General features: G+C 45.6%; 1 protein-coding gene across 1 annotated transcript in view; it reads left to right on the top strand.

Annotated features, from left to right (window-relative positions):
- Positions 1-17,504, top strand: part of Ncam1 (neural cell adhesion molecule 1) — a 294,705-nt gene that overhangs the window by 256,718 nt on the left and 20,483 nt on the right. The window contains 1 exon segment of the mRNA XM_032910851.1: positions 16,977-17,101. Within this exon segment, the coding sequence (XP_032766742.1) occupies positions 16,977-17,101 (125 nt within the window).

Raw genomic sequence — 17,504 nt, 5'->3', positions numbered from 1 at the left:
ACAGCAGAAGGTATGCTTCAAGTCGTGTTAGGAATTATGTGTTTAATTAAAATATTTACTTTTAGTTTTAGTTGTTAGTTTTTAAGAGAAGGTAGACCCTGGACTCAGTCTTTTATTGTCTAGTAGTATGAACATGGGTGATTAGGGCAGACCCTGAGGGTCCTCTGCAGAAGGCTGTGACCTGGCAACAACTAGCACAAAAGTTGGTTTTCTCAATCACAGAATAAAGGTATGATTTAAAGAGTTAATATAAGCACCAGGCCTTATGGGCCTTAAAACGCTTTGTGGGAAGATCATAAGTTCAAGACCTGCCTGGGCTGCAGACTGAATTTCAGACTACCATGGGTAACTTAGTGAGACCCTGTCTTGAAATAAAATGAACAGAGAAAGGACTGGTGATATATCTCAACTGTAAAACAATTGCCTGGCCTCTGTAACACCACAGACTCAAACCTCCAGGCAGACAGAGAGGGAGGGAGGGAGGGAAGAAATAAGCAAGGAAAGGAGGAAGGAAGGAAAGAAGGAAGGAGGGAGGGAGAGATAGAGGGCAGGAGAGAGGGAGGGTTAAGAAGGATTATTTCTAACAAGCAGAAGTGACATGTCATCTTAGAAGTGTATACAGAATATCAGCATAGTGTCTTGCTAAACATGGGAAGAGCACATTCCCTGAAGAAACCTCAGTGGGGTCTTTTCTTTAACCTCCATAAGCTTTCCCCAAGTCACTGAGCGAGAACATCCTGCCTGTCCCAAGAAAGGACAGTGTGGGGAGATGAAGCCAGTGTTTACCGCTGCTGAGACAAAGCCTTCTTCTCCTTCTCCTGTGAAGCTGCAAGTCTTCACAAGGGTCTCCTCTGGGTCCTCACTCCAACTTCTGGGAAGACAAGAAAGTTGTCTGAACTCGGATAAAGAATCATCCGTGGACTGATCTGTGTGTGCTTTCCCCAAGCCCGCACTCATCCACAGACACCATTCCCCTACCCTATAGGACTATAGGTGTAGACACAGACTGACTGGCAGCTCTGAACTTGGGACCAGAGAGTAACCCCTAATCCCAGGAGAGAGAAGACACAGGGCCGGAAGGGTTAGCTGCCAGACTTCTGAGTTGAAGGGGTTAGTTGAGACCATGTTGGGCATTAAGCAACTGTTGGAGTTTCTTGGGATGTTTCAATGATAGAGTTGCTTTCTTGGTTCCCTAGAAAACGTCTGCACAGTCAGGGGTGTGGGTTTATCAAGGCCAGAGAAGAGCAGGCAGAAGTAGCAAAAGTGCTAAAGCCTCCCAGCTGGCTGCACGGCAAAGCATGATTTGGTTTTTTGAGGGCACGTATGGTGCATGGAGGAGAAAAGAAAGCTGTGAGTCTAAACAGACTAAGTTCTAACCTGGGCAGCGTTCTGTGCATGTGTTTTCAAGTTCGATGCCTGTGTGGACTCGGGACCCCCCTCCTAGTCAGTTCATGACCTGCTTGCCGCAGGGAGGCTGCTTCCCTGCTGGAAACCTTTACTCTGCTTTCTTGCTGAATCCTTTTGCTCTGTCACCAAACCACACACTCGCAGCATCCCATGGCCTAGTTGGTACTGTTGATTTTGCTTCTATGCCCGGAAACAAAATAGAGTGTATCAGGTGAACGTTTCTTAAAAGATGTGTCTTGAGATTTTTATCTTGATAGGCTGTCCTCTCTGTGACACCTTAAATGCTTTGCAGTGCACATGGTAAAAAATACATAAGGAATTAGGCATTTCCCAAAATAACATGAACACAAATGCCTTAAGACAGACAGACAGACAGACACACACACACACACACACACACACACGAAAGTGAGAGACATTTACCTTAATTAATTGAGTCGCCTATTCATGAAAGATTGGTAACCAAACTACTTTGACATCAGGGACACTGGCACTGATGGAGTCCTCTGAAAAGTACTGGAAAAACCAAGCTGACCGAGGCAGCTCTGCCAATAGGGTGGTGCCTTCCCATTCCGTCACCAAGTTCCCAGAGGAGACCGCCTTTTGTCACCACTGACAGACAGCTTCTGGGTACTTGTCAATCAAACACCAAAGTCCCATTCAGGGTCCCAGTGTGCAGTCTCTAAGCATCCTCCATGCCGAAAGGTACTTGGGATTCTTTATGAGGATCCTGTATCTTTAGTGATTCTTTCCTCTGGGGGCGAGGGAATGACACTGAATGTTATTTGTCTCACTCTTCCCCTGCAGTGTAAACAATCACCATCTCTAGGGAAGACTTTTGGAAAGCAGCCATGTTTTCAGAGGCTTCTGTATAAAAACCGACTGTCCCTTGTCATTGAACATGACCAATTCCATCTCTCTCAGTTACTCAGGTTAGAGAGTGAGATGTATAGGTTTTGCTATACGTGCCAAGAGGGCAAACGAGATGCTCAGTCATTCAATCGCTTGCTGTATACTAGTGAGGATCTGAGTCCAGTCCCTAGCACTCGTAAAAAAGACAGGAATAACTACATGTGCCTGTGACCCCAGGGCCAGGGCCATAGGGACAACAGGGGTCGTGCTCTGTAGCCAGCGAGACTCCCTGAAGCAGTGAGCCCTAGGTTCAATGAGAGAGCGCCATCTTAAAAAGTAAGGTGACTGGGAACTAAAAAGAGGGCTTACTAGTTATGAACATGGTCTACTCTTGCAGAGAACCAGAGTTAAGTTCTCAGGATCCATGGCAGACAGCTCACAAGTACCTGTAACTCCAGCTATAGAAGATCCAATGGCCCCTTCTGGTTTTCTCAAATACCTACACACATATACATATAAATATACATATACATATACATATACATATACACATACACATACATATACACAAAGACATGCACATACACATATACATATACACACATACACACACACATACATATACACAAAGACATGCACATACACATGTGATTTAAAATAAAATGTTTTTAAAATAAAGTGGAGAAGCAATTGAAGAACACAACAGCTGGCCTCGACATTCACACACACACAAAGGTGTGTACGATCACCCACTAACACAGACAGGAGAGGTACACACATGCACCTCTATATATAAACACATATCCAGAGTGTTACCTGAAAAGCCAGTCTCTTCTCTTGCTAAGGTTCCCATTAAGTCGAGGCCCAGATTTCTGTCCTCCTGTCCCTCAGAGCTTATGGACACAGGTGACCCTTCCCAAGCAGCTGTTTGTGCTCAGTCAAGGTCTGAGGCCTCTTCAGCTGCTCCTGGCCAATCCTCACCTACACGCCAGCCTTACCAGGCTCTTGGGCTCAAGGTGTATACCGTCCGCCAGTGTGCCAGCCACCTGTCCCATGCATTCTTTTCTCTTTCCAACTTTGCTTCCCACCAGCTCCTCATACCAGCACCCAGGATTGCTACTCCCATTTCTTTCCCAATTCAGCATCCGTAGGCTCCCAGTGACCTTTTCCCCATTTTTTTTCACCTTCATTTTTGTTTCTCCAGTGGCTCCTGCTAACTCCTCCACCTTTGTTCCGTTGTCTCCTCGAGCTAGTGAGTATTACTTCCTTCACCCCCATCCCTGCAGGTTCCTTTCCACCAGGCAAGACTTGTCTGCCTAAGGTTATATACTTCACCGGGAGATAACTCAGCAATGGAAAGTCACATTGGGTTATTAAAGAAGCAAAGGGAAAAAGGAATAGACAGAGGTCCTCTCAGGGCAGACAAAAGAAGAGCTTTGCTCTGGATAGGACGCCCTGCAGACAGCTGCCCTGAGACTGCTTTGTACACCTGTGATGTGATGTGATTCCCAGCAGGTCAGACTAAAGCCTGTATTTGGAAAAGCCAAAGGAATTTACCGAGAAAAAAAAAAATCTGTCCTGCCTGCAGGGTCGTGTAAAATGCTTTGAGGCATTGTGGTTTTACCCTTTATTTTAGTTGGACCTCAGCTCTGAAATTAGAGAGTGCAGCCCGTAGCTTTCACCGTGTCCATAAGTGCATAGACTCCTCATAAATATTTGTGGGGAAATTAACAGTGCCTGCTCACAGATGGCCCGCACAAATTACTTAACACTTTGCAAGTGAAGCTTGCTGATCTCTGCTCTAAAATCAAATGGTGAGCCTACTCCCACTCCCTACCCACCGTAAAGAAAATAATGAAGATTATAGCATTTATCAAGCTCTGCTTTGCCTACCCTGGATGGGCATCACTGACCCAGCAGGGACGTGAACCGGGCCTTTGTCACAGCGGGGTGAGCCTGGTTCTTTCCACTCATTCTCTTTACTGTGCTGTACTCCAGGACTTTGAATCTGGTGGTGTGGAGCAGGTCCAGTCTTTGGAAACTTGAACCTGGCTTTTGAGCTGGGGTGGGGGGGGGGTCCTTGGGGGTGGGGATGACAAAGTGTGGCATTGTCTGAGGTGAAGTTGGCAGCAGCTCACAGAGACACACAGCAGCATAGCCCTGCCTGGATGACTTTATTCTCCAGAATACTGCAGAGGCCCCATGAGAGGTTTGAACTGAGCCTCAAGCCCTCTTTCCATCATTCTAATGAGAACCTTTTCTGCCATTTCAATCCAAGCTATGCTCTGTGGCCAGAGGAGTCTAGGCCTTAGAAGTAGACTGCCATCAGTTCAAAGCTCTCCTCTGACCTTCTTCCTGGGACCTCATGACCACAGAAAAGTCTCTTTGGAATCCCCAAATCTCAGATTTCTTATCTCTAAAACTAAAGATAGATTCCCTTTATGGAATACATATTTGTAAAAAAAAAAAAAAAGAAAGAAAGAAAGAAAAAAGATTAAATGAAATAATACACAAAATACAGTGTCCAACATTTAGTAACTGAATCTATTCCAAAGAATAATTGGGGATATGTTAACTCTTGCGGCCTGAGTCCTTTGTCAGCAAAATCATTGATAATCTCTCCAAAACATTTATGTTAATATTGATAAATCATGGAGACAGGAATGAGTGGCTGACGTACCTTCCCTGATACAAATACATGTATGTATGTGAGTATGTGATATATATGCATACACTTTTATGCATAATTTGTACTTTTGGGCTTGTGAGTGTTATGTTCTTTCTGGCCCTCAGTGTTTAGTGCTTTTCTGCCCTTCGTGTTTCCATAGCAACCTGGCCTCTTCCTGTCCTTCCAACCACAGAACTATCTAGTGAGTACAGAGCTGGCTTCTCTGGGCAGCGCCTCTGATTGGACACTTGTAGTAGCACAGACTACAGTGTGACTGCATGCAGGCTCCTAGCCTCGGGTGGCTTCCTAAGCATGTTGTCTGTTTGGCCAAGAAAGCAAAGGGAGCCTCCTCCCAAAGAATAAGGGGTGACTGTTTGTGCTTGAGGAGACCTTTCTGAATGGACATGGTGTTAAAAAACAGAAAAGGATTAGGAAAACGTGGGGGTGCCGGGGTGGTAAAAATGGCAACTCCTTCCCACAGTTTTACTGTCTGCCTCCTGTGACTATGCACACACGCATGTGTGCACTTACACACACACACACACACACACAGCAATAAACTAAAGTGAGGAAAGTCCGGGAGTAGGAAGAGACTGCTCAGAGAAAGGTAGGAGGAGCTGAGGCCCTCGTCTCACAGCAGAGCGCACGGTAGAAGGAGCCACCGCCCCTTCAGTCTGTTCCCCTAGGACACTTGCTGCTTGAAAACCAATAGAACAAAGCCACCTCCTAGACTGCTGGGTTGGAAGTACAGACATCCACTCCTGACAGTAGGATCCAGGGGACAACTGCAGCCCCCTAGACCAGCCTGAAAACCTGGCTGAGTCCTTGCTGAAAGCTTCCAGGCTGGCCCTAAAGATGTGAAGCCTCATGGGTGCCGAGGGCCTCAGCTAGGCAACAAGAGAATTTGACTGTGTATGTTCCGACACTGGAAGTGGCCAGGGTTTTCTTTTCTGAATGCAGGGAGAGCTTGTCCGGCCCCCTACCAAGCAGCAGTCAGATAAGGCAGGTGACAGGTCTGGAGAGCCCAGCTCCCACACCCCAGCTAAGGCTTCTGATACATAATTAAAGAGGGGAGAGAGTTTCCTGGCTGTGTGTTCTGCATGGAATTGTTTTTCCTCCTGTGGAAGACTGCTACAGTCTGCTTCCCAGTGTCCCTCTGGGTGTGTGCTGCAATGACTTTCAATTCCTGATGCCTTTGAGGTTTGGTTTTGTGAGAGGAGCAGAGCCCTGACAGTAAGCTGGGCTCATCTGCATGGGTTTGAGGGTTTTCTTGTTTGTTTGCGGTGTATTTGCATTTGAGAAAGGAATGCAGCTAACAACACCCTTCCTACCACAGTGTCCCCCCACTGACCTTTGCCAGCCTCCTGCTGTATGTGTCCCAGGCAATAGGAGAAAGCTACAGGACCCATTTGCACAACCCTGTCCTGTTTGAGACACCTCTTTGCTTCTTGATCTTGTCTGTCAATGAAACACAATCTTGGCTCCAGACTTCTCCTGAAAAGGAATGAAGTATTTCTCCCCTGATGGGTGTTTCGGTTTTTTTACACATCAGACATTTCTACCCACAGACAAGCTGCTTAGTTGTGAAATCTGAGTAGGACATTGGAGTCTGTTTTATTTGAACCACTTGACCACTGACCCAAATCATAAGTCCCAGTGGACAGCAGGATAAAGGAGAGGGTGTCCCAGCTGGCAGCAGCCTGAGTTAGCAAGAATGTACTTGTGACTGTCGAATCAGAATACAGAGGATATGAGCCGCAGTACAAGGGGAACAGAGTAGCTGGGGTCCTGTAGAACTCTGTCAGTCAGATAACACGGGTGATGTGTGTGTGTGTGTGTGTGTGTGTATGTGTGTGTGTGTGTGTTTCTGTGTGTATATGTGTGTGTGTTTCTGTGTGTATATGTATGTGTGTGTGTTTCTGTGTGTATATGTATGTGTGTGTGTTTCTGTGTGTATATGTATGTGTGTGTATGAGTGTGATGTGTGTATATGTGTATATGTATAGGCATGTGTGTGATGTATTATGTGTGTATGTGTGTATATCTGTGTGTGCATGTGTGGTGTATATGTGTGTATATGTGTGCGAAGTATATGTGTGTATGTGTGGGTCTGAGTGTAATGTGTGTATGTGTGTGTATGAGTGTAATGTGTATATATGTGTTTGTATGAGTACAATGTGTGTATATGTGTGTGTGGTATATATGTGTGTATGTTTGTGTCTGAGTGTAATGTGTGTTATGTATAGGCATATGTGTGTGGTGTATATGTGTGTATGTGTGTGTATCTGTGTGTTTATGTGTGGTGCATATGTGTGTATATGTGTGTCTGAGTGTATGATAATGACCTGTTTATAACCATAGGTGAAGAAAGTTTTCATGAATGATATCAAGGGAAACTGCCTGTCGCATATAATCCCTTCCATGCACACGAAGCAAGAACTAGTGTCATGACAGAGCATGAGATCATGCATTCTGTTAGCTCGCAGTGGCAAGGGGATATGGCACTCAGCTGAAGCGTCTCTCTCTCTCTTATTTTTAAACAGCAGCATACTCTCAGAGAGATACCTTCACTTCACGTCTTTGCCCTTCCCTCTTAACCTCAACTGTCAACAGCTAGAACTTCCTTCCCTCACCCCAAGGTCTGTGAAAGTTGTGATAGGAAACCTAAGGATTTCCTTAGAATTTTCAGTCGTTCAGTCCCAAACTTGAGTGTGGGATAACACAGTAAAAGGAGTTTAGGTGAACTCAAACAGAAAGGCCTTGGTTTACACTGTAAATCTCGAGCTCCTTTCTTATCCACGTAGTCATGGCAAATCTGAAGGCATCGTTGGACTCATAAGTAGTTAAGTATGTGTTTGATGTCACCCTCTGTGTGCTGGGCCAGGGCTGGTTCCTGCTCTTTGGTATTAATGCAGCCATTGTCTCAATTGCCAAGAAAGTACCTATTCCTTTACCTGTGATGGCCTTTTCCTTTTATGTGTGCCTTGACTCTACGGAGTCCCACAGGGTATTAAGAGCGTCACCAGTGTGCCATAAGGAAGTGGAGATAGACCCTCCAAGCAGTCCCTCTCTGGCCAGAAACTACCCAGCGTCCTTCAGTCCTCTCCCTCTCCTATTTGACCAGGGCACAAAGGAAAGGACTCTCATTAATTAAACACAATCTATTATTCTTTCAGGACTCTTCCCTGTTGACCTACAGCTCAAGGCCATCAACTTCCCCAAGGATGCCAAGACGATTCTGGAATCTGAATAAATAACTTGGCTGTTGTTTTTTCTTTTCCTTTAACAGATTCTGAGATTGACCTTGATTGACATCTGGGCCTTGACAGAAATACCCCCTCATTTTAAAAGTGTTCATGTGCCTCGGTGTGGTATTAATACGCAATGTTGCAACTGTATCTAATGCTTACTGGTGTTGTTAACTAAATGCGCTATATAGTTTGTTTTTCTCCTCCTTCTGGGCAGTATGTCTGCCCTCCCAATGTTCCCTATAGATGCTGCTAATTTAATTTGATTTCTCCTTTTATTTAGTCTGTGATTTTGTTGTTGGTTTTTTTCTCCCTGCCCATTGTTTACATCAGTTTTTAATTTTTTTGTATTTTTCATGTGACCTCCTCCACTTTCCTTTCAACCAATCATGTGCGTGCGTATCATGTGACTTTGTCATGTGGCTTGCATGGTGCTGATGATGTCGTCCACGCTGGTGAACAGAAGGTAAAACTCTTTGTTCTGATTAGAGGAATAAACCTGGAGCCACCGCCTGGCACGAATTTCTCCCTGTCTCAGATAGATTCAGCAAAGCCATTTGAAAGATTTGCTCTGGCTCTCAATTTGTGTCTAGAATTCAATAGTCCTTGCAACCTTGACATGGCAATTGGAGAACTTGACAGCATTTGGTTTAATGTTTTCCCTCAAGAAATCTGGTCACACCAACTGCCCTTTCAGTAAAGCCATGTTAGCCACAGTAGAGTTTGGGAACTTGAATTTTTAACAGACTTCACAAACATTATTTCCCGGAAATATGCTTTGAAAATTAGCCTTGTTGCTTAATTTTATACCCATGAACTACACAACTCCATAAACTACAACTTCTCCAAGATGAGTTGCAACCCCTGTGGAAATATTTCACAACCTTGAAGTGCTCCAGAAAGAGAGGTAGATCTGTGCAAAGGTTGCTCTCCTGTAAAATCAGAGAGTGCTTCACACAATTTGCATAAATGGAAGACTTTTCTGAAATGAGAATTTGGATTGATGACTGAGGTGTCACTTCTCAAAAGTGGCCCTCCCCCCCCCCCAGGCAGGAGGCACAAATCAAGCAAAAGTCACTTGGCAATTAACGGTGACTGGAAGTCTCCGTGTAATCAAGAAGCACATGATTGACCCTTACAGAAAAGGAAATAAAATTATAGCCTGATGAAGCGCATAACAGTGACAAAATAATTAGTTAATATTGCGCCTGTCACAACCTTGTTAAAACGTTTCTCACTCACCATCAAGAGAGAAGGAGGTGTCGGCTCTCAGCTTCCCCCACTAAACTCAGGCCTGATCAGAGCCTCCCCTGGGAGTCACAGGCGTTCTGTTCTCTCCTAACTAAAGTTTTACTTCGCATCACACCCTAAAGACACATACAGGCTGCAGTGATCACGTAGCCACACTAACACCAATAACTACCTGGTGTGCCTGCGCATGCAAGCGCCTCCCCTCCATTCGACCTCACCTCTGACCTCATTTCTCTGAGAACTGATTGGGCGACATCCACACAGTCAAAATCTCAATAGCTTGTCTTGCATGGTCTTTGTTCCTGGTCTGAGTCACACTCCCTATATGTGTTACCCTGTGTGTATCCCATGTCCTTCTCCCTGCCCCCCTCCCCATTCACAATCACCAAGAACTTTCTCTTTGTAGCTGTGGCAACATCATCCTAAATCCGGTCCCATTTACACCCAGACACCTGGACTTGCAGAGAAGCCCCTTCATTTCCAACAATGAGTTGTCTTGTGTTTTGCATGGTATGCAGCAAAACAGAAAAATCCCCCAAACAACAGAACCTTGCAAACCACAGTAATAATTTAATCCATAGTAAAAATTGGAATTGGATCTGTCAGTCTTTGGACAGAGAACATTGGAGGTTTAAGATTGCTAAATCTTAGAGCTTTTGGAACCCCTCACCTCAAATATAGTGACTTTTACACCTCCCTACATTGGCTTCCAACGGGGGTAAACTTCTTTCAGAGTCATGGTGACTGCTAAGTGGTTAGCGTTCTAGAAAAAAATTCCCCAGGACTTCCCTGTAGGATACTAAGTGAATGCAGATGCTAAAGTTCGAATTTTAAATTTGTTTATTTAAACAAAAAAATAACAAATTTGGCTATCGCAGTAAACGCTGTGATTCGGGATGAAATGGAGCACATCACTGAAACTGGGAAATCTGTTCACTCCTGAGGAGAGGCTGTCTTCAGAAGTGGTCAACTAAACCAAAAAAGGGGAGGAGGATGAAAAGTTAGAGCAAGTAAAGTGTCTGGGGTAAAAGAATGAAGCTTCGCTAAGGACAGCCCTCACCTCCTTTCCTGGTCATTAGTAAGAATTTAAGTGACTGGGGCCTGAGCTCAAATGCTTTAAATAAGCTAACGGCCTCTCTCTTGTTAGCAGATCCTACTTACAACAGCTGATGAAGTCAGGTGTTCCCGTTCCACCCTCTATTCACCCGCTCCCACCCTAAATTGCCTGGGATGCGTTTAACATGTACAGGGTACTCTGCCCATCAGCCAGGCCCTGTGTACTATGTTCCTTTCCGAAACACTGAATGAAGAGAAGGGAGGTTAAGCCAGGGACTGAATCTCACCCCCCATCATCAAATAGCTGTGGTGGAAAAGACACTTAAACTTAAGTCCCTACCAGGGCAGCATCGGGAGTTTGTTGGGGTGAGTTTGCTCTGTGCAAACTGCCAGCCCACCCCGCCCCCCCTGTGTATCTGAAGAGCTTGAGGTGCCTCTGCAGAGAAGTGGTTTTATAGGTCATTGTCCAAGGACTCTGTAAATGGGACTTCCAGTTTCCCACCATCAGCATGAATGTGACAAGCCCGCCCGCTGTGCTCCCCTGTCACCGTGTTGCATGTATAGCATGGCTCCCTTCACACCCTTTCATGATGATCTTTTTTTTTTTCTTTAGCTACTGACCCTGACTTGTGTTAGGCAATGCTGGTGCTGACGAACTAAATCCTTTAACACCCACTCTTCCTTCTTAGATCGAAAACATCACTAACCGCCCCTTCCACACCCTCCTTTATATTTTATTTTTTTTACAGCTGTGTGTTTGGAGCCTCGGCCTCTGACAGGTCGACACAGACTTTCTACTCTAATTGCCTTTGTTCCGAAGGATCTCCCACCCTGGCGGCTCCCAGGGTAGAGAGGTAGCTGGACAGGTCCTCAGAGAGGGGGCAGTGGAGTGTTATCAGCCTGAAGCGTCGGTCACGTAGGGACCGGATCCCCTAAGGTTACCAGTGTGAGGGCAGGAACGTCCCGGTAGCCCACTTAAAACCCGCACCAATGTTCATGAAATAGTGAAGTGTGGCGCCCCCTTGTGGCTCAGAGGCAGGAGCGGAGTTCACTCGGTCATAGTTATTTCTGTCCTGGATCAGCCCACAAGCCAAACCTTCATGGTCAGGTTTTTTTTTCCTTCTGTTTTTTAAGGACAATGAAACAAAGATAATTGGTCAATTAATCCGTTGGTGCTTTCTTGCCACCCACAAGAATGGAATCGGCGTTTTTGTGGCTCAGTCTGTCAGAGCTCATTTGTTGCTGTCCAATTTGCATTCTGTCATTCGAACCTCTCCCTCCTGCCCCCAACGCACATTCAGAACTCCTAAGAGAACTGGGGCAGGAACGGACTTGGCACCAGGTTGCCTCAGTGAGCTCTGGCCCCAGGAAGTTCAAGGTCAAGCTTAGGTCTCTGCCAAGACCTAAGGAATTGATTCTGAAGAGATGGCTCAGTGGTTAGGAGCGCTGGCTGCTCTAGCAAACGACCTGGGTTTCATTCGCAGTACCAACATGGAAGCTTTGCAACCGGCTGTTAATTCCAGTCGGAGGGTATCTGAGGCTCTCCTTAGACAGCAGGCACTGGTGTGGTGCACGTGACATTTGTGCAGGTGAAATACCCATACACATTTTGAATAAGTAAAACCCCAAACTGTCCACACCCCTACCAACGTATTCCATACTCCCTGAAGCCAGGGACTCGGGTGGTAAAGGTCAGGTCACCTGAGCACAAGCATCTCTTTAACCCTGAAGAAAAAGGCCGCTTGTCTCCAGAGACCTCATTCGGGATGAACAGTGCTGAGGACAAATTGGCACCTTTACCTTTAATATAACTGAGTTAAGCTTTAGAAGCATGGGAAATCCAGGGAGGTGCCCCCACCCCGGGGTGGGGGGAGTGTCAGGGAGAGTTATAAAGACCGAGGGCAGACACAGCCTACATCACATTAGAGTCGTTCATTTGATATCTCTCCCTAAGAACTCCATTTCAGGAAGGAGAATTAGTGGCCTAATCACTCTAAATCCCGACTCCCCAAGGCAATTTGCAAATCCCAAAGGACCTGTCAATACTATTGCTTGACGGAAGTGTAATGTGTCTGAGCTGGAGACCCGAAACAGGCTTCCGGTGTGAATAGGGAAGTCCTCCATTTTGGACTTGTATAGAGAGGCACGGAATAAGAAAAGGTATTACCCAAGGTTAAAAATGGCTGCTAAGAAGTAACTAAACAAAAGAGACGGGAGTTGGGATAAGCCACGTGTTCAGTGTTTTTAAATCACAACAACGATATTTGATAGTAAAAATGCTACATTTCAATACAAACTCCAGGTCAATCTGTAGTTAATTGTGAGAATAGCTGAGATTGCTGGCCTCAGTGCAGATCTGTTTGAAAGAGAAGACAGAGTGAACAAGGGCCAGAGAGGTGGCTCAGCCTTTTAAGGGCACTGCTTTTGCAGGTGACCTGGAATAGTTCCAGTCCCCACACTGGGCAGCTCACAACCGCCTGTAATTCCAGCTCCAGAGGCTCTGATGTCCCCCTCTGACCTCCGTATAGGCACCTGCACTTATGTATACAAACCTACCTGCAGACACACAATCCATACATAATTGAAAATCGGCATTTAAAATGTATGAGCAGAGAGCGGAGACGGAGCCCTTGACGGGCTGTTTGCCCTGGGTCTCTCATGCTCAGCACACTCGTTGGCACTGGGCTTCCTGGAGTGGAGCAGGGGCTCCTACTCTCCTTTCCCAGTTCACAGAAGCTTCTTCCCCAAGTCCCACGCTTGCTGTGATTTTTATTGCAAAGTCTTTTCCACCTCCAGGCCCCTGAAGATGAGAGGGAAGGCGGCGTGCAGCCCACTTGGATTTAAGGAAGGGCGCAGAAGCCCAGTAATTCCAAAGGAGGAACCTGTAATCTCCAGGGCCAGAAATAAACATTTCAATTATGGTTTCTTAGAGGGCACTCGTCAGCCTGCCTATGGCGTATCTGACAGTACTCGGCCTTTTTCATACCATTTTTTTTTTCCGTGCATGCCTGACTTAGGATCTGCTAGAAAACATCAGGACTGTCCAGAATAGTTGTTATTGGCAAGGTTTAATTTTTAAAGTAGTGCTGTGTTCAGCTTTAACATAAAATATTTGAGGGGGGAGAAATTGAATCCTAGATGAAGCCATACTCAAGGGCTATAATTAACCCCAGGGGTCTTCTTAAAGCAACATGCCTATTGCTGATGAATGGCAAGCCAACATTTACAAATAATTACAATATTGGTTTTTCTGAAATTGCCCATAATGATTTCAATCACAGCAGCAGCCACCCCAGAACCTTGGGACCCCCCTAAACCATTTCCTCTGCTAATGTGTTCAATTAAGCAGTGAGCTTCTTTAACGCTGAGGCCCCATTGCCTCTGCAGTGTCCCCTTTCTCATCATGGCTGGCTTCATGCAGAAAGGAGTTTCCTGAGCCCGATTCCTAATCGGTAATGGAAAACAGGCGGCAAGCATGTGGAGACGCATAAGACAATTGGTTTAACAACTGCTCTCTCCAGTCTTGATGCACTTACAAAAGCTCGAAGGGCCACCAAATTAGTCCAAAGTTCCATGTTAGCTGAAAAATAATCTTCCTTCAGGCATACTGTCACGGGAAAGGTTACACTACTGTCCAAGGACCCCACTATCTCTTTAATGAATCACAACTGTATTACGTTTTTCATTTTGTTTAAAAACTCATGTCTCATTCACCTTTGAGATATCATTGCCTGATAGACAATTCTAGAACTCAATACAACATATATTTGTCTGATTAATCGTAGGTAAAGCTTTCTAAATGGTAACCTAAATACTATATCATATAAAATGCTCTGAACTTCAAGAGAAAATAGATATGTATCAGAGTAACCTTGTCAGATAGAATGATGGCTAATTCACTTCTGGGTATGCCATTTTTTGAGATCCTAATTATATGCATTTTTTTCGGAAACATATCCAGAGATAAGACCCTACCTTAAGTAGGGCTGCTGGGTTCTTCAGGGACTCTTGGGAGATATGTCTGTTGATTTACATGTCTTTAAAGGCACTTGAACTCTCTTTCAAGTTCTCTGATTTTTTTTTTTTTAAAGAAAACTTTGAAAAATTGTAAAGCCTGAAGTCGATAGCTGAATGTCTTTGAGATATGGAGGTGTTGATCTTAGGGTGTGTCTCATCATAAAAGCTAGCTGATGGTCATTTATCGTATCTTCCACCCTCGTGGTGTTGTGAGGGCCTGTCAAGGAAGAGTTGACACTAAATTCACCCATGCAGGGATGGCAGAGGTGGAAGGGTCCTAACGTTGGATCCTGCACTCACTGTCTGCAAATGTGGAGACAGAATATGGCAGTGATGCTGATGACGCTCATACCTCCCACCAAGCAGAGTTTAGAGGAGGTGTTTAAAGCCCTTGATTATGCCTTGAATATCCACATTGCTCTATTCCGGGAGGAAATAGTGTGGTTGGTTCAACAAAGCCTTTAGACTTCATCTGACCAGTGAATCCCCTCCTCCCCCAGGGGCCTCCAACATGGTCCATGTTGGGATTCTCAGCATAGAAAGCTATAATGCCGTTTCCCTTCACTCCTGGCCACCATTCATCTCAGTCAGCCCAGGACCAAGGGCTTTCCTGGGATGTTGAGCTTTCAGTGCTAAAGGCTGCGATGTCCGAGGATCCCTGAGATGCATTGGTCACCTTAATTCTTTCAGAGAATAGAACTAGTTGAGTTCTCTCATGGCTCCTTCAGCACGGCTGTGGTCAGCATTATTAAGGCCCAGCCTTATTCTAAAGGAGACTCCACCTCGTGCCCTAGCAGACATTTATGATGGCGTAGACACAATTGACTTGTTGTCTAAGACCATGGATAAGCCCAACAGAATTTGAAAAGCCTGCATAGATTGACATATCTGAACTAGGTCTAAATGCTTTCCTCCAAATAGCTGAGGACAGCGGCTACATTCAAGCTTAAAAACCAGGACACACGTATTTTAATACAACTTATTTGCCTTTGCATTCTAGTGGGTTTTTTTTTTTTTTGAGTTTCATAAATTCCCAACCGTAGAACAGATACTGAGCCTGACTTTGCTTCCGACATCAAGATTATGAGTCCCCGCGTTTCAGCGTACACCCCTCCCCCATTTCTTCTAGTTCTCAGAGCACACCCATGCACACATCGAACCAACCAGTCCTGTTACAGAAATAGTCTGGGTTTCTAACCAGCTCCAGATGACGCATGTGCTACGCCTCCGGGGACGCCTCGCAGCGCTCTGGGTGGTGTGTGCTTTTTCTCTCGGGTTCCACCTTTGAATCCCAGAGAGGAGGTTCCCAACAGCTGAACAAGGAGACCAGGCTAAACTGCAGCTTTGCTTGAAGCCTTCCATTTATGGTGAGGGGTACAGCGGGAGGTAATTAGTCTCTCTACCTAGTGCCTCTTCCCTTCCTGGCTCTCATGGCATACCGACATGGAGTACAGCCTCTCCGAGAGGTCAGGAAATAGATTACAGAGCCTGGTCCCCCCCACCCCGGAAGTCCTGGTCCCTCACAAGTATGGAGTTTTAATTTCAACCCTCGCATTACACTTCCTCACCTACTCTGTCAGGGTCTGCTTGCAGCTGCTACAGTAAACCAGCAGCACGGTACAGAGCCATCCTGACACTACCATTCCTCCCATCTTCCTTCTCCCTCTTGGATTCCCAATGCTACCCTCTAAGTAAGCATAAAGCCCAAATAAAAAGAAACGAGAAACTTTATTTTTCTTACTGTAAAATACTAAAGCCATTTCCTCCACCACCACCCCTCCTCTCACAAAGAAAAAGACCGCAATGATTGTTGGTTTAATACATTGAAGAGCCAAAGATTATCCCTCACTCCACTGAGCCATAAATGTAGTTACATTCACAGGAAACTTGCCGATGGCCATTCGTGTTTTATTTAGCCACAATTGGAAACGTATTTTTAAGTGATCCTAAGCAATAAAATTTAATTCATGAAAAGCTAGTTGCAAGAACACAGAGTCATTCACTCCCATCAGTGACCAAGCCCTCGGGACTCTAGGGTGAGTTACGATGTACCCAGGGATAAAATAAAAAAAAAACCACAGGGCTGTTCTGAAAAGTAATTCTATGTTTTTAAATGTCCTACTCAAACCTGCCTACGTTTGCCCATATCCCAGGCACTCTGTCAAGATGTGTCAGGTTTGTAGAAATCAACCCTGCAGAGTAGAAGGAAGAAAAGTGAGTCCCAGAGAGAGAGACGGAAAAGGAGCTGTGCTCACAGGGAGTGTCTTCCAGAACATTCCCACAAAGCACCCTCAGCTAAGACCGAGTGAGGCAGCCAAGGGTGGTTCAGGGTTCTACATTCATCGCTTCTTAACCGTTTGAATTTCTGAAAAAGCAAGCAAAGTGCCCAGCCCCACCGCATCACTCCATCCCATTTTGAAGGGCCCGCTCATCATTCAGGGGACCCAGATTTCATGTAAATGTGCTGGCTATTGCAGGGGAACCCAGCGCACCCAAGCTGGAAGGGCAGATGGGAGAGGACGGGAACTCCATCAAGGTGAACCTGATCAAGCAGGATGACGGCGGCTCCCCCATCAGACACTATCTGGTCAAGTACAGAGCGGTGAGTAGCTCTCATCCTCAGAGGCACCGTGCACACCCCGGGACCTTGATACCTGTCGTGTTGAATCAAGAACTCAAGAATCCCAGGGGAGGCGAGGATAGGACAGGGTCCCACCAGACATCCTGTGGGAGACTCTTGGAATGTGGTCAAGGTTTTAAACCCCAAGACTGACCTATAGCCATGCCCACAGTGGAACCTTCTGAAAACTTCCGCTATGACTGGGATGGCGACATCCCTGTGATTTTTTATGACTCCATTTTTCTTCAAATCGCTATTTCAATAACCCAGGACTTCTGTGCATAATTGTCACAGTGTCATATAACAGTCACTACTTTTCACCAAGCGTGTCTCCTGGACCAGGTGCAGTACCCAGGCGTAGTTCTTGCACAGAACCTAGGGAGCA

Source organism: Rattus rattus, chromosome 8, assembly GCF_011064425.1.
Source record: "Rattus rattus isolate New Zealand chromosome 8, Rrattus_CSIRO_v1, whole genome shotgun sequence".
Lineage (NCBI taxonomy): Eukaryota > Metazoa > Chordata > Mammalia > Rodentia > Muridae > Rattus > Rattus rattus.
The sequence above is the reverse complement of the archived record's forward strand: the minus strand, read 5'-3'. Positions and strand labels throughout refer to the sequence as shown.